At 37.0% G+C, this 24,524-nt stretch overlaps 2 protein-coding genes across 9 annotated transcripts in view; one reads left to right on the plus strand and one right to left on the minus strand.

The window, feature by feature from the left end:
• Window positions 1–24,524, plus strand: part of LOC125241595 (ecdysone-induced protein 74EF) — a 320,422-nt gene that overhangs the window by 105,611 nt on the left and 190,287 nt on the right. The gene's annotated exons all lie outside the window — the stretch shown is intronic.
• LOC125241596 (U7 snRNA-associated Sm-like protein LSm11) overlaps window positions 1–24,524 on the minus strand; it is a 72,649-nt gene that overhangs the window by 39,490 nt on the left and 8,635 nt on the right. The window contains exon 2 of the mRNA XM_048150153.1: window positions 10,267–10,379. Within this exon, the coding sequence (XP_048006110.1) occupies window positions 10,267–10,379 (113 nt within the window). The remainder of the gene's footprint in view (window positions 1–10,266; window positions 10,380–24,524) is intronic.

A 24,524-nucleotide genomic window follows, 5' to 3' on the forward strand; every position in this document is an offset into this window, starting at 1 on the left:
TACTTCTTGGATCCATAGTAGAAACTATGGTGCCAATAATTTAATTGTATTAAATTATATTTATTTATTTTATTCAAAACATGTATAAATCGAGGGCGCATTTAAAATACTCCATTAAACTAATATTCTTTTAACGGTAATATTTCCATCGCATACCTTTTTGCAGTAATGATGGAAGTATACGAAATCCAAATTATGTTAATTGACACTAAACTTCACAAGTTAACACGACACTTTTCATTAAGTTCCTCGTTTAGAACAGTTTTTACACACATTAAATTATTTTAGAAATTTCGCATTAAAAGGGACGGCAACTGCTAGTATAGAACAGAATAACCTGTATAACGGAATCTCAAATGCTACTATAGCATAAATTGATACTATAATAGCGTTACTGTGTTCTCTATGTCAACAAATTAGCACAATAGTCATCATTACATCACCATTATAGACCTTAAACGTCACGGATGATACTGCTATAGGCCTATTATATCACTAAATGGCTGCATAATTGCGCCAAATCGGCTCTACAGTACCAATATAGACTATTTATAGGACCATTTAGTGTGATTTAATTCGGTGTCCTCGACCACTATAGGACCAGAAATTGTTACTTGAGAGGAACTATAATAAGCACACAAAATTTCATCCCCATCGGTTCAGCCGTTTAGGAGGAGGAGGTAACAAACACACAAGCATGTCAATGATATTTAACAAATTCCTTATTCAATACAAATACTTCGATATATGTTTATAGAACTATATTAATAAAATATAAATATATTATACAATACCAAGAAAACATTTTTTCACGATTAAATTCAATTTATGACCCATTTTATTACAATATTTATTTATACCCACCCATTAGGGTAGAAAAGGTAAATATCGGGTAGATTGGGTAAATACCCGGTAAATACCCGATATCTACCCCGGGTATTTTCCCGCCGCCCATCTCTAGGTCACGAAGACAGGGTTCTAAGATGTCTTAGAATTCAATTTAGTTGACTATAAGGAAATTTGCATGTAAATCGACCCGTTTTATGCCTTAAATGTAGTAGATTGATATAAATTATAATATTACTCTATTATACTCAAAGAACATATTAAATTATTTCCATAGGAAATATTTTGTGTTTTTAGTACACACTACTATTATAAACTGAAATAAATATCATATACAAATAAAAAATGACCAAGGCCTCCAAGTGTCCAATGCTGGATTCGAACCCGCGTACTCTGTTATAGCCACGGATGCCTGAACCACTCGGCCACGGCGGCAAGGGTCGAAATTTTCTATTATATGACTTACCGAAGGCTTATGGCGCCCCCGGCCATCTCTGAGGTGGAACTGGAACTAGTCCTTGGTCATTTTTACTTTGTATATGACATTTATTTCAGTTTATACTCTATTATAGTTATAAATATAAAATGATAAGCATGTACTTTGGTCCTAAATACATACACAAGCACATTATGTGATGTCAGTAGGCAATAATGTTAACAAATTAGAATTCAAGGTAGCGTACTTAACAGGGCTGCGTCTAATAATACATGTGATTTCTGTCTGTGTGTGTTTCACCTACATACAATACATACATAACAACGAGAATCGAAAATATAGAGAACTAGCTTTTGCCCGCGGCTTCGCTTGCGTTAGAAAGAGACAAAAAGTAGCCTATGTCACTCGCCATCCGTTCTATCTCCACTTAAAAAATCACGACAATTCGTCGCTCCGTTTTGCCATGAAGGACGGACAAACAAACAGACACACACTTTCCATTTATAACATTAGTATGGATAGATAGGTATGACGACTACATAAAAAAGGCATTCTGTTTAGTCCTTCAGTTAGATCGTTCAAAAATACTGAACACATATTTTTCGCTTTATCTAATTAATGAAAAAATACAAAGATACAGAGCATCAAAGTTCTGGAGTGGGGGCTTGTGACAGTTGTGACGTCACCTTTAAGTAGAAATTGTACCTAGACGTGATTCATGCGAAACTTCAACGCACTGTACCGTCGTCATTTTTCGTTTAGGAGAAAAAAGAAAAAAATATGTGTCCAAAATTTTTTCATAATCTAACTGATGACGGACTAAATAGTTTTTTTTTAGTTGTCTCGCCTATTACTGTCAAAGTAAAATTTGTTGTCACAGTGCTTATGCTTAGACTGCCATCTCTCGACACTGGCATAAACTTTTGAACCTCAGTTTTGACAATTTGGCCCCTATTCTTCGTACATTCACCTTATAAAACAAAGCGTCTATCTGTGTGTCTGTGTGTTCGCGATAAACTCAAAAACTACTAAACAGATTTTCATGCGGTTTTCACCTATGAATAGATTGATTATTGAGGAAGGTTTAGGAACATAATTTGATGAGATTTTGTTTGAATTTGTAGAAATATGACGACTCGGTGGGTTATCTGTTCGTCCTCCTAAGCGGGAAAACGCTACGAGCGTAGCGCTACGAAAACAAGCAGTGAACGTGTTAAGTACTCGATACAGGCACTAGTCTGAACTGCCAAGAGTGGCACTGCAACTAAAGGTGCTCTTACACGGGCAATGAAATTGCCAGCAATTCACATACCATTGCCGCGTTTGCTCCATAGTCAGTTGGCGCGTATTGAACAAATGAGGCATCGGCAATTAAGTAAGTTTTTTGAAGATAAGCACATCATATATTTTTCTGATAAAATACGTTACAACGATCACGAAAAGGTGGCTGTTTTATTTTTATTTCGTATAATTTTATTTTTTTGAGTGACCGAAATGACGTTTGTGGAATTTAATGGTAAATGAGGTGACAATGCCTTTGCGCGTGATGAATTGTAAGAAATTAAAAAAAACACCAATGACAGCTAAGTGACACTGACAGTTGACATCGCTTTTTTTTATTTCATATATTCAGCACGCGCAAAGGCATTGTTACCTCATCTAACGTTAAATTTCTCAAACGTCATTTCGGTCACTTAAATTATAATCAATTCTTAGATTTGTTTCAACTGTTTTATGACTTGTGTTTTCCTCATACTAGGTTAAAAATTACCTCAACAAAAAAACCAAGATGGATCTCATCAGGAATAAAAAAATGTTGTGTAAAAAAGAGAGCCTTACTTTGGAAATGTAGAGTATGCCCTGACGAAAATAACAAGAGGCGTTTTAAGCAATATTCTAAGCGTTTGAGAAAAGTGATAATGTTGACGAAAAAGTCCCAAAATGATTATTACATAAAATGTTCATCAAATAAATCTAAAGCTACTTGGAATATTATCAACAGCACCAAAGCTGTTAATCCCAAGGAAAATATAAACCATATAAGATGTAACGGCAACTTGATAACAGATCCTCAATTAATCGCACAGGAATTCAATGATCATTTCATAGATCAAGTAAAATTGATTACCGATTCTAATGATTATAATACTGCTGTAATAAACAATAATTTAGATAAGCAATATAGGCATAGTACATTGACATTTAATTCATCACGTTCCTTATTTATGCAACCAACAAGTCCGCAAGAAGTTTTAAACATAATATATTCTTTGAAAAATAGCAATAGTACCGGTTATGACGGAATATGCACCAAAGTCATTAAGAGTGTTGCACCTATATTAGTATACCCAATTAGTTATATTATAAATTTATGCATAAAGCAGGGTACCTTTCCAGAAAAACTGAAAATAGCAATTGTGCGACCGCTTCATAAAAAAGGGGAGAAAGAAAATATTGATAACTACAGGCCAATTGCACTTCTTCCAGTATTTTTTAAAGTCTTTGAAAGGGTATTTTATAGTCGCATTAGTTTATATTTTGAATCTAATAACTTATTTGCGCAAGAACAAAAGGGATTCCGTAAAAATAAGTCCATAAACATGGCTATTTTTGATTTATTAAAAGTAATCGTGTCGAATATGGATAAAAGACAACCAGTTTGCGCCCTGTACATGGATTTAACTAAGGCCTTCGACTTGGTAGATCACAATATTTTAATGCACAAGTTGTACTGTTATGGTTTACGCGGAAATACCTATGATTTGATACTGTCATACTTAGCTGGTAGGAGACAAATGGTTCAAATAGACTACATAAGCTTAAAAACGAAATGCGAGGTTACCTTTTCATCTAAATACAGAGATGTCACACGTGGCGTTCCACAAGGGAGCGTATTGGGGCCATTACTATTCCTCATCTATATAAATGATCTCCCACAGTCCGTTCAGCACCCAATGGTTCTCTTTGCCGACGACAGCACAGTTATATTGACTGGAGAAAATCCACAGCAATGTCAAGAGAGTATAAATCATACATTGGAATTAATAATCAATTGGTTGAATTGTAATAATCTACATATAAACTTGGAAAAGACGAAAATTATGAATTTTTACCAAAGAAAAAATGATATGATTAATTATCTTACTGTGACATATAATAATCGTTTAATTGAGGAAACCGATTGTACAAAATTTTGAGGATTAAATCTAGACAATAAGTTGACATGGGAAACCCAAATTGACATTATTTGTAAGAAGTTAAATAGTTTTTCGTATGCATTGTATAATTTGAATAAAATCGTAAATCGCACTCAAGTACTTACTGCTTATCACGCATATGTAACATCTACACTGCGCTATGGTATCATGTTCTGGGGTAACTCAACTGATATGGAATTGGTATTTAAGGCTCAGAAAAAATGTTTGCGCTCTGCATGTGGGCTAAAGATACTTGACTCATGTAAACAATATTTTGTCAATTTGAAAATATTAACTGTACCATGTTTATATATTTTTGAAATAGTAATGTATGTAAAATTAAATATAAATCAATTCCCTGCTTACAATAGTGCGCGGCAGCGACATAAAATTGCATATCAGCAATCCAAAACAGCCTTGCGTGCAAAGAGTGTTTACGGGATGGCGCCTAAAATTTACAATAAGTTACCTAACTCAATAAGGGAATCTGAAATGCCGCTATTTAGGAAATATTTATTGGATTTTTTGGTGAAAAATGCTTTTTACTCTATAAAAGAATATTTAAACTATATGCCACACATGTATTAATTAAGTATAAGTAATTGTAGGATGTTTATTATGCATGCTGCATGATAGTCATAAATTCTAGTCATAGTTATAAGGAACGCTGTATGAAACTAGTTTTCTATAAGATTTTGCATGCCCTCTAGCTGGCTGAATACACTGCACTTTACATTTGTTTGATACCATCTACTTGACTGTATTCTTGCAAATAAACGATTTGATTTGATTTGATTTGAAATTAAAATTTTGAAAAACCCCCGACTGCGATGTAGTGGACCGATTTTCATAAAACATGGCTAAGAACACTCCCGACTAACTCAGCTTTCAAACGAAAAAAAACTAAATCTAAATCGTTTCATCCATTCGACAGCTACGATGCCACAGACAGACACACATACAGACAGACAGACAAACAGACACCCCGTCGTTTTTGCGTCGGGGGTTAAAAAAGATAATAAATAAATTAAATGAAATAAAAATCAAAGAGCCTGTCCGTGATCGCAATACAGGCGTGAGTTTACGAATATTTAATATTTCCGAGTAAACCCGCAGAACTTGGCTAGTTTCACACAAATGTAAATGTAAACAAGGAAGCGACAAGGTCGAAAAACATTTATAATCAACGATCCACAGCCAGTACGCAGTGCGTGAGGCGTGAGGGAAACTCTTTGGAAATAAAGGGTTTATACACATGTATATGTATCACTAGCTTTTGCCCGCGGTTTCGCTCGCGTTAAGCAATATTTAAAAACAATCGAAAATTGAGGAATGCTCCATACAAATTTCCACCTCCTATTTTAGGGAAGTGGGGGGTTAGAAAGAGACAAAAAGAAGCCTATGACATTATCCATCCTTTCAACTATCTCCACTCAAAAAATCACGTCAATTTGACGCTCCGTTTTGCCGTGAAAGACGGACAAACAGACACACACACTTTCCCATTTATAATATTAGTGTGGATAGTATGGATAACTTAACTAAAACTAAAGGTTAACTGGAAGAGATCCCTTAAAGGGATAAGTTCGCCTTTGTACTTGTAATAAGCTCTTTTTCCTGTGTGTTGTATTATTTTCAGGTACAATAAAGTGTTTTACTACTACTACTACTACTACTAAATTTAAATTTTGAAAAAATAAACCGCCATAGCCAAGATTAATGGAAATCGGTCCAGATTTCCATTAATCTTGGCTAAGAAAGTATTCTTCCGACTAACTCAGTTTTCAAAATCAGCCAAGTGCGAGTTGTACTCGCGTTGCAAGTGTATCGTACACCACAAGAAGGGCTTAAGTTCCTCCTTTTTTGAAGACACTTAAGTAATTTTTACGAATAATCGATATTTTGAACAATTTACAAAAAAACGAAACAGAAATTAATTTATATGTAACATTCAAACGCGATTACACAATTTCAAGAGATTTGGTAACTCCTTGCAGCGGCAGTGAATGAAATTCGTACCTAATTTGAGTTTTTTTCTTTTAAGTCCGACTTACGCTTGACTGTAGATTTCTAATAAGTTTTCCTGTAATCTTTCTCTTGAATCTGTTTCTTAAAATTAGTCACGCGTTTACATGGAAAACTTTATTTTTTTAACCCCCGACGCAAAAACGACGGGGTGTTATAAGTTTGACGTGTCTGTCTGTTTGTTTGTCTGTATGTATGTGTGTGTGTCCGTCTGTGGCATCGTAGCTCCCGAACGGATGAACCGATTTCGATTTAGTTATTTTGATTGAAAGCTGAGTTAGTCGCGAGTGTTCTTCGGTCGGGGTTTTTTTCAAAATTTTAATTTTGTGGTTAGGTTTGTTTGCGTACCTATTTTACGTAATACGTGTCTTGTTTGTCCCATTATATAAGATAACAAATTCATAATATCATTCCATATCTCTAGGATTATTCTATTTGTCTACTCATGAAGATGACTCAGTCCGTCTAGGAAGGGCCTTGCGCTTGCGACCTATTCACAAATTTAACACGTGCGGCCCGCGTCACTCTTAACACTATGAAAATAAAGTGTACATTCGTTCAACCTATACTTTAATTTGTTTAACGTTTAAAGGTCTTTCATAACACTTTGAAATGCGGTTTATATAGTTGTTATGTGTATTGGAATAGATTCGATTTAAGCTTGACTGTGGCGTTTATAAGTATTGTTTGAAAAGATGAGCTGCAATTTATACAAAATGGTTTTTATTTTTTGAGTCGTAGAGTCGGATTTTGGGTAATATAGTTTATTTACATGGTTGGCCTATCACGATTAGTAGGTAAGCAAAAACAACTAATTTTAGGAGACGTTTTATATGAATTTGCGTCTTGAATTTGTGTAGGCAACTGGCAAACGAAACATATTTTTTTAATGTAGACATGTTTGTTTTTAGTTGAGAAAAACAGTTCAAAAATAGCTATGTAATACATCAAACACATGTACTACTAAGAGTATTATCTAAATCAAAATAGTACAACAGCAATTCCCGTCAACTTTGTACAATGCCACGTCAGCAAATTTTAATTGATCCTATTTTGTTACCAACATTTAGTAATATAATTCGACTTTCGTAAGATATATACAGGATAATTGTTATAATTAAGAAAATATAGATACTAGAGAACCTTAATGACGAAATAAAACTTAATACTTAACTTCCTGCCCCGCACAGCTAAACTGTGGAATGAATTGTCGCCTGCGGTATTTCCGGACCGATACGACCTTCAAATCTTCAAGAAAAGAGCGTACACCCATCTTAAAGGCCGGCAACGCACCTCCAACACCTCTGGTGTTTCGGGTGTCCATGGGCGGCGGTGATCGCTTACCATCAGGCGACCTGTCTGCTCGTTTGCCTCCTATCCCATAAAAAAAAAAAAAACTCAATTCATCAACAAAATCTTGGTAACAAAATAGGAATTAATAAAAACAAATTTAACTTTTCCCTTAATTTTTGTACAAAGTTGACGGGAATTGCTGTTATACTAGCTTTTGCCTGCGGCTTCGATCGCGTTAAATTGGAAAATTGCGGAATGCGGAGTTGGGGGAATGGGGTTAGAAAGACAAAAAGTAGCCTTTGTCACTCTCATCATCATCAAAAAATCACGTCAATTAGTCGCTCCGTTTGGCCGTGAAAGACGGACAAACAAACAGACACACACTTTCCCATTTGTAATATTAGTGCGGATCATAACCTACTCGATTTACAAACAGCTCATATAATTTATGATTGCCGCATTTTAGCCTGAAAGCGTCCAATTTCAAAGTTGAAGCTTAGAAAAAAAATTGTACCTTTGCTTACTTATTCTCGGCCAACAATCACCAATGTACAAGAACATTTGATACGAATACATAGATCAAGCAAACGTGTCTACGTAGAGTGTCAAATGAACTCGGTAAAATCCACTGTGTACAGCGGGCGTACATTTTTGTAAGTTGAAGTCAACAAAAACATTAAAAATGCCTCGTTACGTGATATTTTATTGGAAAAACACAAAAATTTTGAACACTCAAGGGCCTGAGCAATCACGGGCAAGTAACAACTTCAGTACAAAATCAGATTTTTTTTTTTTTGGTCGTAGGATTGGGAATTTAGAGATATATCCTCTATTATATCCACAAGAATTGGACGCCGGGATGTCCCGGGGGGAAGGGACATCCCGGGGTGGAGGGACATCCCGGAGACAGAGGGACATTCCGGGGACAGAGGGATATCCCGGGGACAGAGGGACATCCCGGGGACAGAGGGACATCCCGGGGACAAAATCTGACACGCTCGGCCGCCATACAAATAGATGAACTTGTTTCTCCTATATCTCTTTATAAACAATTATAAACTGTAGTACTTACCAATAGTGGAAGAGCGGTATTCTCTTAATACAAGTATTTCAAATACTTAAAAAGAGATACTAGCCCAATTATGTAAATATTTTATTGCTACCAAATAAATAATTTTAATTTTAATTTTTTTTAATTTAATATCTAAATCTATTTAGTTCTGTGTATGAATAATTTCTTACTATAATACTGTCTTACTTTTGTATGGAATTTACTATGACACCTAATCTGTCAACATGTGCCATTTGTACCGCACATTTATTAATAAAACAATCCCAAAACAGAATAGAAATGTTCTCACGCGCGAAACTTCTAGCAGCTTGTAGACCTTTTGTTTGTATCGAGGCGCACGCATCGGTCCCGCTGCGTTTCCGCGTTGGCCGCACGCCAGGCTCCATAGCCAACGTCACAGCCGCTTACGCTGCGTAAGCGCAGCTCTCGTCGCTCTTCTGTAGGCGCGACAGAGCTGCGTTTCCATCGCCACGTCACGTACCGGCTAGACCGGCAGCAGTCAAGTACATTGTAACACCCGAAAGCTTTGAACCGAGTTTAGAACTAAAAGTAATATGCTACTTTGATGTATCGTCTATGTAAACAATGTAAACCTTACTATATGGATATTAGGATTTATTGCCAAAAGTTTATAACTCAGAACTTCCTAAAAGCCATAGCGGGTCGAATTTCACAGATTACTCTTATTAGCTTCAGTACAGTTTTAACTTGTCCAATTCGCGCTAGATGCCGCTTCTCTATTGACTAATTCGAGCTTTATCTTTCTACAGTTACTTAAAAGGTATATTTTGAAACCTTGTTCAAAACAAATACTGGTAAATTTTGTGCAGTAGTGAATTACCATAAATTAACCTCATATATTTCAAAGGTGTCGATTTATGTTAGGTTGATTATTTAAAAAAAACAGCTTAACACTGATTTACCAATTTGAATTATTCTGACTGACGTGGCCTGTGAGAGGGCCATGAAGCCTGTGAGTTTCCTCCCGCGTCAGCACATTGCTTCCTCGTGTCAGCACATTCCTCGTCTGTTACTATGTCTGTGTCTGTTACTGATGGTCTCTTCTCTCGTTTCTGGTATCTTACCTTGACCCGTAAGTTATTTTTCATGGAGAGAGTCCATGCCGTGGTAGTCACCTCACGTGTCAGCATATTTGTTCCCTGTTTCGCGCTTGCTGTAAAGAGAGTAAAGAGATAGTATTATGTCTCTCTCGTCTCTGACTTTCTTACCTTGACTCTGAAGACCTTTGGATGGCGTTCCTAAGGGCGGAAAGAGGACCTGTGATAGTCTCCTCTTGGGTCAGCCCATTGCTCCCCCGTGTCAGCACATTTCTCCCCTGTTCCGTCTCTAATCGGGCAGTCACTATGGACTCGACATTATGTCTCTCGTTTTCTTACCTTGACCCGGTGGTTCTTTTGCATGGCGTTTCGAAGTGCAGACAGAGGGCCAGTGATAGTCTGCTCTCGGGTCAGCACATTCTTCCCTTGTTTCCTCTCAGGCCGGACGGTCACTGTAAAGAGACACGACACGATGTTATCATTCGCATTGCAATTTTCTGATACTGGTGAATTTTAAGGTTCAGTATGTTTCTTCTTTGCCAGGGTCACAAATAACAGATGGACAAAACGTGTCACAAAATGGTTGAGTTCAAGCGGAAAAAGGAGATCAGGAAAACCAAAAGATCGTTGGGTCAATGAAATCAAAAACATAGCGGGGACAGATTGGATGGAAAAGGCACAAAAAAAAGTGATTGGAGGCAGCTGGAGGAGGCCTATACCCAAACAGGGGCCATGTCTTAACCTTGTATATTACTTATCTTATACTATTAAACGAGCAATTCTTGTACGATCTCGGAAATAACGTTTCGCTGAACTATTTATTTTTCTTTCGCGTTTGTAAACGTAGTATGTTTAAGTTTTAAGTCATGGTCTAAATAAAGGCTATGTTATGTTATGTCTCTTCTTTTTGTTTTTGTATTTATAAGAGTTTTTTATCTCTCAGCGAGCTCGGCAACAGTGGGTCATCTGACCCATCTGGTTATGCTTTGCTAGGATGCCGGAATCTTGGATATAATGAATTATGGAGGCATATTAGAGTTTTTGTGCATAATTTGTTTACAAGAGCATTTTTGCAGAGCAGTGTGCAAGTCAAAAATACAGAATTCAAATCATTGAACTGAATTCATTCAAGATTTGTGAAAGTCGTAAATTTAAAGATTATGACTAACTTTCGTTATTCAATAGAAAAAAAATTACAAACAAAGCAAATATTACCTTAATTATTTGAGTATTTATTCATGATACATGTACAAATCACTTTAAAAAGTGTGATGTTACTGATCTCATGAATACTTCAGCCGTATTAAATTATTATGACTAATTTTCGTTATTCAATACAATAAAAATTGGCAAACAAAGCAAATTATCCCCCTTCATTTTCTGAGAATTTAATGATTAACTATTACAATATCACTTTAAAAAAAATGTTAAAATGACCTTATGTAAAAATTAAGCCACTTCCAGCCGTTTTAACTAACCTAAACCGACAAAAACTCACAAAAATCGTCATAACTTTTAAAAATTACGAACGTTGTACGTGAAACCATTAACGTAACGTAACTAGGAGGCATTGCACCCGGGCTATTTCTGCCGTGACATAGTCTTGCATCTGTGCAAACATGTTCACACCTGTACGTAGTGTAGTTCATTTGAGGTTATATTGATCGGGTATTGCCTCTTGTGTGAAAAAAAATCGTTTAACTGATGTTTGTTGTGAGAGATACGTTTTCTGATTGGTTAATATTACGCAAATTATAAATTCAGACATCAATCGCAATGATATAACCTACCCGCAATAGTACATTACATCAGAGGCCGGGAAAATGAGGATTTCCGGCCAAGTGGGTATATACGGCCGGATACGGATACGAGGCCGGGAATCCGTTTTCACGCCGAGGCATGTATAGTGCTTTTTTCAAACATACAATGAAATAAAAAAAAAAGCTCTAAAGGACAATACTTATAAAAAAAAGTTACTTTGCAGGCCTAGGCCTGAAAAATAATATGAAATCCCTTTACAGTCCTCTCGAGTTGTTGCGCCCAAAAAGCGATACTTCCCAGCCCATTTTAAGGGACGTAAAGACAATATTTCATTGCATGCTTAAGAAAAATTATTTTTTGTAAAAACCCCCGACATAGTGGACCGATTTCCATCAAACATGGCTAAGGACTCTCCCAACTAATTCAGCTTTCAAACAAAAAAAATCTAAATCGGTTCATCCGTTTGGGAGCTACGATCCACAGACAGACACACACGCGGACAGACAGACAGACATGTCAAACTTATAACACCCCGTCGTTTCTGCGTCGGGGGTTGAAAATCAACAGTGATCAACTCAATCAACTCTAAATAAATAAAATAAAAACTCTGGCCAACATAGGACTCGGAATCGAAAAGAAAAAAATAAACAAAACAAGTTACTCAAGTAAATGAACGATTAATTTTCGCCATACGATGGAACAAAATACAATGCTAGTTATGACTATTTTTCATTATTTTAATAGTATAAGAACCAACTCAATCTTACATATTATATTAAAACAGTGTAAGACTATTAAAATAATGAAACAACATACAAAAAAATGGATAGCGCTGTGTACCTACACCGGCAGTGCTTATCACTCGTCTATGTCTGGGTCAAACACCTATTTTAAGAAACAATTGTATTCAGGGCGCGTAGACAAGGTGCCAATCATTTCCGCCCAGTAGCGTATCTGTATGTCGTTTTATATCGTAATCTATATAAGAATTACCAATACATATAGGTATTTATCGCCCTTCCGTGTTAGTGCGAAAATGATAACTTGATAACTATACCTACAATACGTCTACAGCGTTCCAACACAACACAGCAAGACGACGAATGTAAAAATAACTAATAGAAAGAACTAATTGTCACCTTGGCTAGGCCCCTTAGTACTTTGACTCTCTGAAAGCACGCTCTAGACTACCCACAGACCAACCCCTATAGACATCCATTACAAGACGACTCGCGGTCGCCAGCCTTCCTAGTATTTGCACTGATATAAGCGCGGGCGCTCGCCGTGCCCGATCAGTATCGACCAAGTAACAGACCCGAAAGCAGCGCGTGTTTTTCGCACTAAAAAATTGGAAAAGGGTATTTTGATGCCTTAAAGACCAGTCCACCTGTAGTGTGGAAAGGTAACAAGAAGCTCAAATTTAAAAACAGACGGCATTACATTCCACAAATAAGTCATATTTATAATTTATTCAGAGCCGGCATAGGTCAACTTACATTGGCCACTTACGCGTCAGTAGAGGGACAGTCATACTTCTGTCCCTTTTCATCTGGCGCGACTGCTCGCCGTCCTTGAAACGGCCAATCACAGCGCGCTTAACACATTCCCCGCCCGCTCCTCGTACCCCAAACACTGGTGACTCGTATCGCGAACAAAATATACAAGATTTCTACTCTATAGGAGGTTCTCTGTGAGACTACCAGATAACCCACTTAATCTCATTATTTATCGATACACATGTGTGACTAATATTCGTTAAATTAATGACCAAATTGTTTAATGCGTAACTATTTTTCGTTACACAGAGTAATGCTATGTTCTTTATTCATTAAAACCGCCAAGAGCATGTCGGGCCACGCTCAGTGTAGTGTTCCGTAGTTTTCCGTATTTTTCCCAAAAACTACAGTACTGAAACTATCAAGTTCAAAACAATTTTCCTAGAAAGTCTTTATAAAGTTCTACTTTTGTGATTTTTTTCATATTTTGTAAACATATCAGTTCAAAACTTAGAGGGGGGGGCACACTTTTTTTCCTTTTGGAGCGATTATTTCCGAAAATATTAATATTATAAAAAAACGATTTAAGTAAACCCTTATTAATTTTTAAATACCTATCCAACAATATATCACACGTGGGGGTTGGAATGAAAAAAAAATCAGTCGCCACATTACATGTAGGGGGGGTACCCTAAAAAAACATTTTTTTCCACTTTTTATTTTACCACTTTGTCGGCGTGATTGATATACATTGGTACTAAATTTCAGGTTTCTAGTGCTGTCAAACGGTCACTGAGATTATCCGCGGTCGGACGGACGGACAGACAGACATGGGGAAACTATTTATAAGGGTTCCTAGTTGACTACGGAACCTTAAAAAGGATGAATACAGATAGGTAGCCTTCAGTAAAAACTTAAAGAAAAGTAGTAATCGGGAATACATTTATGCAGGTCAGCCGGCCTAGCCGAAATGACAATCATTGACGGTTGACGCCGATCAAAACGCAGTCTGATTCTGTCGCACCAATGCAGAAGAGCGATAGAGATACTAGCTACTATCACAGAATATATAATAGTACAAGTACAGAAGGCCCACTGCTTTGATGTTCACAAAATGCCGCCTTTTAAATACCTACAACATTCTAACAAAGAAACGAGCCGCACGTGCGCAGCGTCGGACGATAGGGTTGCCTATGGATTAAAACGAATTAATACTCATATAAAATGTTATACTATTATATTCAAGTCGTAGGTACTTTCTAGGTATACATATATATATCCATACAGTATTTATATATTTTTGTTTAAGTCCCAACATCACAAGCCTAGTTAAACTTTTCCGTGGGACTTAATCAATATTAGATCTGTGTAAGATTGTCCTATTTTATTCATGATGTCTATTTAACTAAACATTATTTGCCATTCACACGCGGACATCACATATGAACCTAAAAAAGAAACTCGCGACGTAAAGTAACAATAGAAAGTGCGAACGTGCGTTCCGTGAGAACGCGCGCCACCCCTGATTAGGCCGCGAACTCGCGGCCGCCGGCATGTACTTGTAGCGCGGCGATAGAATCGCGGAGTGAGCCGCCCCTGCTACTATAACGGTATTATCGTAAGCGTTTGTGCATTTGCAAAACACTGATTTAAACTTTCACGATTAATACACATAATTATATTAAAAATCGGGACTTAATCGCGTATGACTACATATTAAACTGACCTCCAACGTTTCAGGGACGTCGTTGTAGAAGACTGGCTTGAAATGACATTAACACCCTCTGACAGCCGCGCGAGTTTTTCGAACTACCCGCACTTGGTTTTGATTATCAACTTGAACTGTTTGCGCACTAGGGACGTTACTCTGTCGACACACAACACTGACGATAATCGATTTAACGACTGTCGATATTATTTTCCGCTTACACTTACTAATGACTTATTAACGTTGGAGGTCAGTTTAATATGTAGTCATACGTGATTAAGTCCCGATTTTAAAAATAATTGTTTGTGCATTTGGTTCGAAATAAATAAAATAAAAGCTATGCAAGTATGCACCCTGGCACAGTATAATACAGAGTACTATCGTACAGTATGGCCACTCCCGCTCCCCGCTGAAAGTGCCGCCCACCCTTTCTCGGTTACACAGTTACCGCCTGTCAAAAACGCGAACAGTCGACCTGTCACATTTCACTCGTACAAGCATAGTACGCGTTCACCTACATGAGTTTAGACTGTCTGCCCTCTTTCATATATTTGATCGCCAGTGTCCAAGGAAACCCTGGTGATGCAGGTTTCTATTAAATTAAAAAAAAAAAAAAATTTAAAAATTATTTATTTGTTCAAAAAAAAAAAAGAGTTCTATTGAGGTGTTTCTATTGATTCTATATTACAGTCACCGGCATAAGGAAGTGATGATTTCTGTACCTTGTCGCTTTAAATCGTTTGACAATTTCGAATGACATTTCAAACAAGACGTTAATGTGACAAGGTATAAAAATCATCACATATATTATATGCCGGTGACTGTACTTATTACGCATCTGGCTCTGTTCAGGGTACATAGCCAAATGGCACAAACGCTCACGAAACGAAACGCTCGTATAAATCTATCTCTAACGCTCTTGCGTATTGGCGCGACAGAGCCAGACTACCTTTCACGGCGTTTCGTTTTCGTTGCGCGTCGCAGAAATGGCATTCGGCTACGGCACCAGTACGGAAGAGTGATAGAGATAGCTAAGCTACGACCACGATATTTTAGCGTTTATGCGTTTGGCTACGACTCAGGTTCCTTGACTCTCCGAAAGCGCGCCACTCTCGAGACCCGTAGATAACCCACCCTATTTTTATTCTATTTGTCATTGTTTACACGCACGGTATCTTTATCGTGCTAGCACGTTCCTAATAGGTAGCAGAAAAGGAGCACCCTATTGCAATAGGAAAAATAGCCAACCAACTTATAATTTTCGAAGGTAGCATCCAAGTTGTGTAAGGTCTTTTGGGATAAATAATGTTTAAAATAGCTAATATACTCTACATTTCTAATGGGTTGGCAACGCGCATGTGACACTCCTTGAGTTGCAGGCGTCCATAGGTTACGGTGACCGCTTTCCATCAGGCGGATCGTATGCTTGTTTGCCACCGATGTAGTATTAAAAAAAAAAACACCCATTTTGTCAGTAGAAAAGATGAAAAATTCAAAAAAATATACCAGAAACTTATGACTCTGAAAGTTTTGGTTTCGCGCTTTTAGTTTATGAGTTGTGTGTGTCTAGATCTATACCAAACGCACTTCACATTTTAACAATAACAAAGCCACGACAACCGCTTACTGTTGTACGTAAAGTACAAAGTTTGGTACATAGGTACCTAAGTATGTGCAATTTAAAAAAAATGTCACGCTCTCGACATTACTTACAGGCTTACAGGCTAAAACTTTTGAACCTTAGTTTTGACGATTTGGCCCATATTTTTAGCTTGATATGTGTTAAAATGTCAAATATTAATATTAGCGTCATCTAGCCGAGCGTCCCCTAAAGGTGTAACGCCATCTAGGCCATCGTACTTTTTTCTCTGTGGTTCTGAGGTACGTTTTTTTTAGACTTTATCTGTCTATACAGAGTTACATATGTATTTTTGTAACCTAACTACCTACTTAAATATTTACCTACGTGCATATCTCCCTAGAAATGTTACCTATAACATGTTACTAATGTTACATGCAGGCTTTAAATCCTAAAACCAAGCCAGTTCGAAAACTGTGTGCAAAGTTTTCCGTGAAAACTATTTTAGATACAGAAGTGCTCATACACTTTCCAATATTACTTAGCTTAGATAAAGTTATCCTTTTGACTTTTCGAGTGCCTTCTAATTTAATAAAATACCTCTCAAAAATTACACAGAATTACCTTAAACATACATATATCGATGTAATCGTACTTATCTATGATTTTCGAACTATTGCAATGTTAGCTATTCCTAATTCTACGAAGTAGGATATCTAAAGAAATTCATTATACGAGATATAATCCGTTTCCATAGTTTTATTTGATCAGTACGTACCGTTACCGTACCCGAAGACAATATTATAAAACATACATAAAGACCAAATATAGCCTATTTTAAGTAGTAAGAATTTTAGTAGCTAAACGAAGTTAAAAGAAATTTGAGGGTGACACTTGTTTCGTAACTGTCACATTTTTGATGCCATACTTAGTTCGAATTCATTTTTTTTTAATTTTCACAATTTTACGTCAACTATATTTTAACTAAGTAAAAAAAACGAATTTATCATGTCACACCAACTAAATTGTACCTACATTTGAGGGTGCACTTTCACCGTAACTGTCACAATTTTAGTTCTATTTTTAAAATTTTACGTATCACTAATACCCTTCCAGGGTCACAAAATCTACCCCATAAGAGTACCCCATACCTAGCAACAGCATAAAAATAGCGAGCATAAATCTATGCAGCCGCGAGCGAAATACTTTCACTGGCCGGGCGGTGACCGCGGCGGGGTCGACGCTCCCGCCGTGCCATTCAGAAAACGCTGTTTACGCAGATGCCGTGGTTGCGTCACTTCCGCGGGTGGCGGGCGGCGCGCGGACGGTTTTCGCGAACACACCACTTTTGACGGGACTTTTGGGCTTTTTGGCTTTTTTTAATATGGGCAATTTTTTTCAAAGTTATCCCCACCACTTTTTTGTGACATGGGTATTTTTTACGAACTTTGTCAGAAGAAAAAGTTGTTCCCCGAATCGTGCGGACGCTTTTTCGCGATAAATTTTGACAAGTGTTTCGCGACGACTATGTTTTGTTTACTTTAATAATTTAGATGACTCATATATGAGTCAAGTTATTGAGAAAAGTAAACGATATTCTATTTTCCCGCCTTTTTCTATTCTAAAAAGATTTTTTTTTATACTACGTCGATGACAAACAAGCATACGGTCACACTTGCTAAAATATTAAAGAGTTTAAACTTTGATACTTTGTAGCATTTCGTGTTACTTATTGTTTGTCTAGAAACATTTTTCACGCAGGGTACATTTATTATATGTACATATTATATTTTCGAATATATTCTTATAGTTTTGACAAATCTAGTTTTTGTACCACTTGGTATCGCTAATATATCGCGCCTCAAAATCTGATTTTATTTTTAATGTGACAGATTTTAGAGCGCTTTTTTCAATGAGCAGTCTTAAATAACTTTTCGTAAAATATTTGTATACATCGTATTTGAATACACATCTCATAAAAAGAAATGTAATCAAACAAACACATAACTAATGTATTTATTAATACTTAATCAGAGAAAGAAAACTAACAAGCAAGTCTATCGTAACCTGGGAAAAAGCATAAAAGTGTGCTACAAACCGAAACTGACCTTATCTCAACGCCACATGGTCTGTTCTCGCGTAACGTCACTCGCGGAGGTGTCGTTGCACCGTCGCACGCGCCGATATCACGCACATTAGTCGCGGCTTTACACATTTTGGAACTTATTACAAAGGAGTAGGGTTGAAATTTGTGGATAGGTGGGATTATAAAAAGAAATGCAATATTAAGGCAAGGATGATATATATAGGATTTACATACTTCATACTAAGAATCGTACCTCATTTTTTTAGCGCCTCCTATTAAATACTCTTGATACCTACAATTTTTTTTTTTTTCAAAATGTGTATTGACTTGATATCATGATTTTAAAATAAAGAAGCATGTCATTTGGGGAAAATATGATTTTGGCCACTTCCAAGCTGCGAAACAGCGCCATCTAGTTTTACGCCTAAAAGGCCCATACATTTCAGGGGTACGCTTTTTTGTACGGCGTTGTCTGTCCCGGTATTATAATTTATTCGTCCTTGATTAATGTTATAAAACCTGTTTGTGGTGGAGTTGTAAAAAAATAGCTGGAATAGTAAAATAGTAATAGCTCATGGGTTATCTTAACACTTTCGCTGCGTAGTGAAATAAAAGATACAATAGGTCGTGTCGTTCACTGTGACGCGAAGATTTGTCAAATCTATCCTTTAATTGTATGAATCAGGAGCTAGAGTGGGCGTCTTCGTGAATGAAACGATTTATTTCGGATCCGAACAGATTCGGATCAAATCTAAATTAATATATTCCCTCAGTTATTGAATTTTTCTAACCACACATTTTGAAGACGGTCAATCTAAGTCACTAAAGAAAAGGCGCGAAATTCAAATTTCTATGAAGCGATGAACCTTCACATTGGCTTGGCGATGATTCCACCAACGTCAAGGTTTAGGAAGACAAGACAATTGACTGGTGAGCCCTGTATTTTTCAAATTGGCCGCCTTTTTTTAGTGGCAAGATTTTCTTGACCGTCCAGCGGCAAAAAGCATATGGCCCTGGGCAGCAAGCACTTTAGCCTACCTGACACTTTACCGACTTTATAAGCTCAAGAAAACCATCGCAAGAATTTGGGTTGCAAGAGGATCGAGTAAATACTAAATACTCGTATATAAAAATTGCTGTCAAAGTAAAATGTGTTGCACAGTGGATAGACTGCCATCACTCGACAGCCGAGGTATGTTTTTTTTTCTTAGACTTTATCTGTCTATACGGAGTTATATACTTGTACATACTATTATATATTCTGTGATTATACCGGATCGGAAGACCATCGGAGGACCAACACCAAAATGAACAATGAACAAGGGTGATAGGGATGAATATTGGTTTTTGAGATATTGGCATATTAATATATAAAACTCGTAATTAATAAAAGATCGGATGACCATCGGAGGACCAACACCAAAATGAACAATGAACAAGGGTGATAGGGATGAATATTGGTTTTTGAGATATTGGCATATTAATATATAAAACTCGTAGTTAATAAAAGAAAGCTAGGCTTTTGCTAGATCGGCCATTTTAGCCCCCCCCCCATCCATCATCAATTAGTATCGTTTATATACTTGGATGTCATTCCAAAACTATACACCTTTGCCCAAAACATATTCTCTAAGATTAAAGAATTCCTCAACTATTATTCCTATTCCCGGTTCGTTGACCGATGGTCCAGAGAGCGAGACAGCACGAGCCGCTGTTGACAGATGGCCCACGTGCGAGCGAGACGGCAACAGCCGTAGGCGGTTACGCAACGGTGCAGTAGGTCGCGAAAACTTAGACATATGTGTGTGTTGGCCATTTTTAGCCCACGTCTATTGTAGTAACCAAAGTTTTCACATTTCTTAATTTTTTGGTGCTCTTTTGGTTTCGGCTGTGAGCGGATAAATCGCGCGATGGTAAGCGATTGCTGTCGGACATGGACACAAGCAACACAAGCTGTGCCAAAAAATGATCGACATGCGATTTTTGTTTGAAATACCAAAATTCTTTAACTACTTTAAACATGCAGTGAAATAACGCTACTTAGGATAAACTAAAAAGTGGAAAAATTTCTCTCTTGGGTGTAACTTGAACTTACGGCCATTGGGTGACTACTCCAACGTCCTGCCACTCCTGCCCAACTGGATCACCAAATCCTCATTACTTAAACGGCTAAAACATTAAATACGCAAACACACGTCATCGCGCCTGTATTGACAACAGGGGCAGGCAGAGGACATGAAACTGCCCAACTTCAGTGAAACTCTTAGTGGTTCAGCCACACCACAATTGAGTAAACTTTACCTACCTACCCATTTTAACCCATACCCCAAAGTCGACTTTTACTACAGCCACGGGAAGAAAAGGGGTGGTGAAATCCAAGAGTTCAAAACTTTCAAACGTTTACAGATGTTTTCAGGTTACTGCCGTAAGTGTTCTTTAACGGCTGAAAAACTTTTTATTTATTTGTATGTCTTTCCCATCACGGAACAATGGTATTCCGGACCTTTGGGAGGCGTGCGCGGGGCCGAAGCCAACACGTAGAGGCCCTTTCGACACTTTAATAAAATGTAAGGGGTACACCGAGCGGATGTTGCCCTTGCCCGTATCATGGGACACACGCAGCGGCAACACCCGCCAGGGTGTAAGGACACTAAGGACTATTTGAGAGTTAATGGAATCTAAAATGAACTGGTCTATTTTGATGAAAGTGATGGACTAAATACTGGGCTATGGATAAAAAACCGGACGCCTGCCTAATAAAACGGTATCCAATTTTATTTCCGGCAGACGGTGACTCGTCCCCACAAGATGGGCCCCCACAAAAAGCGACATCCAAGATGGTTCAAGGGCAACACCGGTGTGAGAACTCAAGGGTGTCGAGAGGTGTACACCGCTTTCTGCCCAGTGGCTGTTAAGCCACTGTACGAACTCGCGTCTTATGCAAATTTTCACTTCCACCCCTGGGGCATGTAGCCCTAACGACTCCACTCTGGACGGCCAGCCAAGGCAAGCCAGAGGTAGAGAATCCTGTCCCACCCACCCGCCTTACGGGTAACAGAACTCCCCAGGAGCACTCGGGTACGTGGGGTCGCTGTTCCCCAACAGCTCGCCACAAGCTGCCCTGCGTTGACTGATTGCACTGGTAAAACCAATGGGCGATGGGGTCGTCACATCCCTACGCCATTATTTTATTTTATTATTATAAATGAGCTTACTGGCTTACTCTTGGCCACAGACTAGCCAAAGGCAAAGACGTGGCCTACGATGGAGTGAGCTCGCCCAGAAGATGCGTGATCACCCTAGATTTGAAGGTTGTCGGGTTATGAGCTCGGAAATAGGCTACTTGACCCTTTTTTAAAGTCTGTTTTATATATGATTAAGTACTGTCCAATTAATCGAAATAAAATATCGCCATATTTTTATGACTCATACAAGCAAAAAATTTTTAAAGTATAGGTACTTTTACACAATCAGGTGAAAACAACACAGTCATGTTAATCTATAGATTATCTGTGCATCAGGTTAAAATAAAATAAATAAAATAAAAAAGCCATTTATTTCTCATAATTAACATTGAAAATAACATTTTTTTTTCTGACTTTTGTTATGTCCTCCAAGGCATGATCAGGTTATTCTATTCGTTTTTCTGACTTTTGATGAAGAAGTAACTTCGAGTTCACTACATCGCTGATAGCGTTTTCGGTGGCCAAAATAAATAAAATATACACACATTTTTAATCGAAAATATGTATGTAGTTACACTTTTAATACCCAAAATCTTTATATATATGTTTTTTATGTCAAAAACTAAAGAAGACAATCATTTATTGTGCCAAATTAGATATGAGCCTAGTAGCCTATCCATACTAATATTATAAATGGGAAACTGTGTGTGTCTGTTTGTTTGTCCGTCTTTCACGGCAAAACGAAGCGACGAATTGATGTGATTTTTTAAGTGGAGATAGTTGGAAGGACGGAGTGACATAGGCTAGTTTTTGTCTCTTTCGAACGCGAGCAAAGCCGCGGGAAAAAGCTAGTATATGTATATAACAAAATAGGTAGAAGGTTAGGTTAGGCAGAAAGTCGAGAGCGTAGGTCTCATGGAATTTAAACTTGACTGGATAACAAGCTATACTTTCTAACGCCTATAACTGGTTTACGGACTAAAATGTAGTTAAAATCGATATTTTATGAAATGATAAAGGTGTGACTTTGTCACACCAAGCGAAGCCGCGGGAAATAGCTAGTATTATTATATTTTCTTGATGGTATATGTTTAGAGACATGTTTTTTTTCTTAAACATTATTGTCTATAATTTCTATACGGAATCATATGTACATATATTAAATAAAATAGTTACTGAACTGATTAATTAAAGGGGTGCTTGGTCCCTTTCTCACATATACATAAGTCAACATGACAGATAGGGACAGCGATTTTTTGGCTAATTCAGGTTTTTTAAAGCGTTAATGAAAAGCGCCATTAGTAATTCATAAGATATTATTATCTATTAACACTAGAATAAGTCTTTTAATATAATTTAAGGTACTAACTTTGAAAATGAGTGCTTCATTTCGCCGTTAAACGTAAGTTTGGCGAAAAAACTAGAAACTGTATAACTGTAATCTTTGTTTTCAATAAATTAAAAAAAAAAAAAAAAAAAAACTACAATAATGTAAACTTAATAATTATATCGAACAATGAAGCGAGGAAATATAATTAAAATTAAATACTTGACTGGACGTTCCGAATGTGATTTGGCGTGGCAGACACAATTCCATCCCTTTTAAGTTTAAAATAATAAGTGATAATCGTTTCAGTATTATCAATAATGTAAACAAATTTATATTCTGAAACAATAAAGGTGCATCGGAGTAATTACGAGCGCGGGATAATAAAAAATAGATATTTTATAAAATTTATATAAATTGAATCATTTGAAACCAGATTGCCGTGCTTATTGTTGTTTAAAAATATTTTAAGCGGGTTACTCACGTATTAAGTCGATATAGCGTTCGAGAAAGATCCTCGAAAATTGGATCGAAACATGTCGAACGCTATATCGACTTAATACGTGAGTAACCCGCTTAAAATATTTATAAATATGTATGAGTCTCACGGGAGTTTTATACTTATTGTTGTTGTTTATATGTGGTAGGCTAAAATAGAGTAGCGTTAAATATTTGTAGATATTATTGGAAGTTTTATACACTAATTTGTTTTTTATTACTATAAATGCGCCGAAAACATAGTATGTATAAAAGACTAGCTTTTTCCCGCGGCTTCGCTCGGGTTAGAAAGAGACAAAAAGTAGCCTATGTCATCCCTTCAACTATCTTTACTTCAAAAATCACGACAGTTCTTCGCTCCGTTTTGCCGTGAAAGACGGACAAACAAACAGACACACACACTTGCATTTATAATATTAGTATAGATTTTAATTTGAAGAACTGTCATATTTAGGCGTTATTCTAAATGCCATTCTTAAAAGAAGTTTGATAATTATCATATCACTCCATAATCTTGTCAACTTCGCTGCAGCTTAACTCAGAATCAGAGAGTCCATATTCTTTACTTGATATGTGTTAAAATTGTCATATATAATTGATATTAGCGCCATCTAGCCGAGAATCAACCAAAGTTCCGATGGTTCCGATGTTCGTTTTTTTATTTATATTTTAGACTGTATCTGTCTATACGGAATTATATATATGTCTTTGTTCAGACTAACCCAGTTTTCGAAATTACCTCAACGCACCTTATACTCGTGAAAGCAAAATCATGTTACAATAACTACCAGGTCCCTTTTAAAAATGGAACGGCCTAAGACGGCACAATGGGGCACAAATAACGTTAATTGTTAGCCATAGACAATTATAGAGTTGCACAGCTGCACTTTCGAGGCTTCGTTTATGGTTGGTTATCTAACATTGTTTATGGTCAGGTACAGTTGGCGGCGAAAATAA

This window comes from Leguminivora glycinivorella, chromosome Z (genome assembly GCF_023078275.1).
Source record: "Leguminivora glycinivorella isolate SPB_JAAS2020 chromosome Z, LegGlyc_1.1, whole genome shotgun sequence".
NCBI lineage: Eukaryota > Metazoa > Arthropoda > Insecta > Lepidoptera > Tortricidae > Leguminivora > Leguminivora glycinivorella.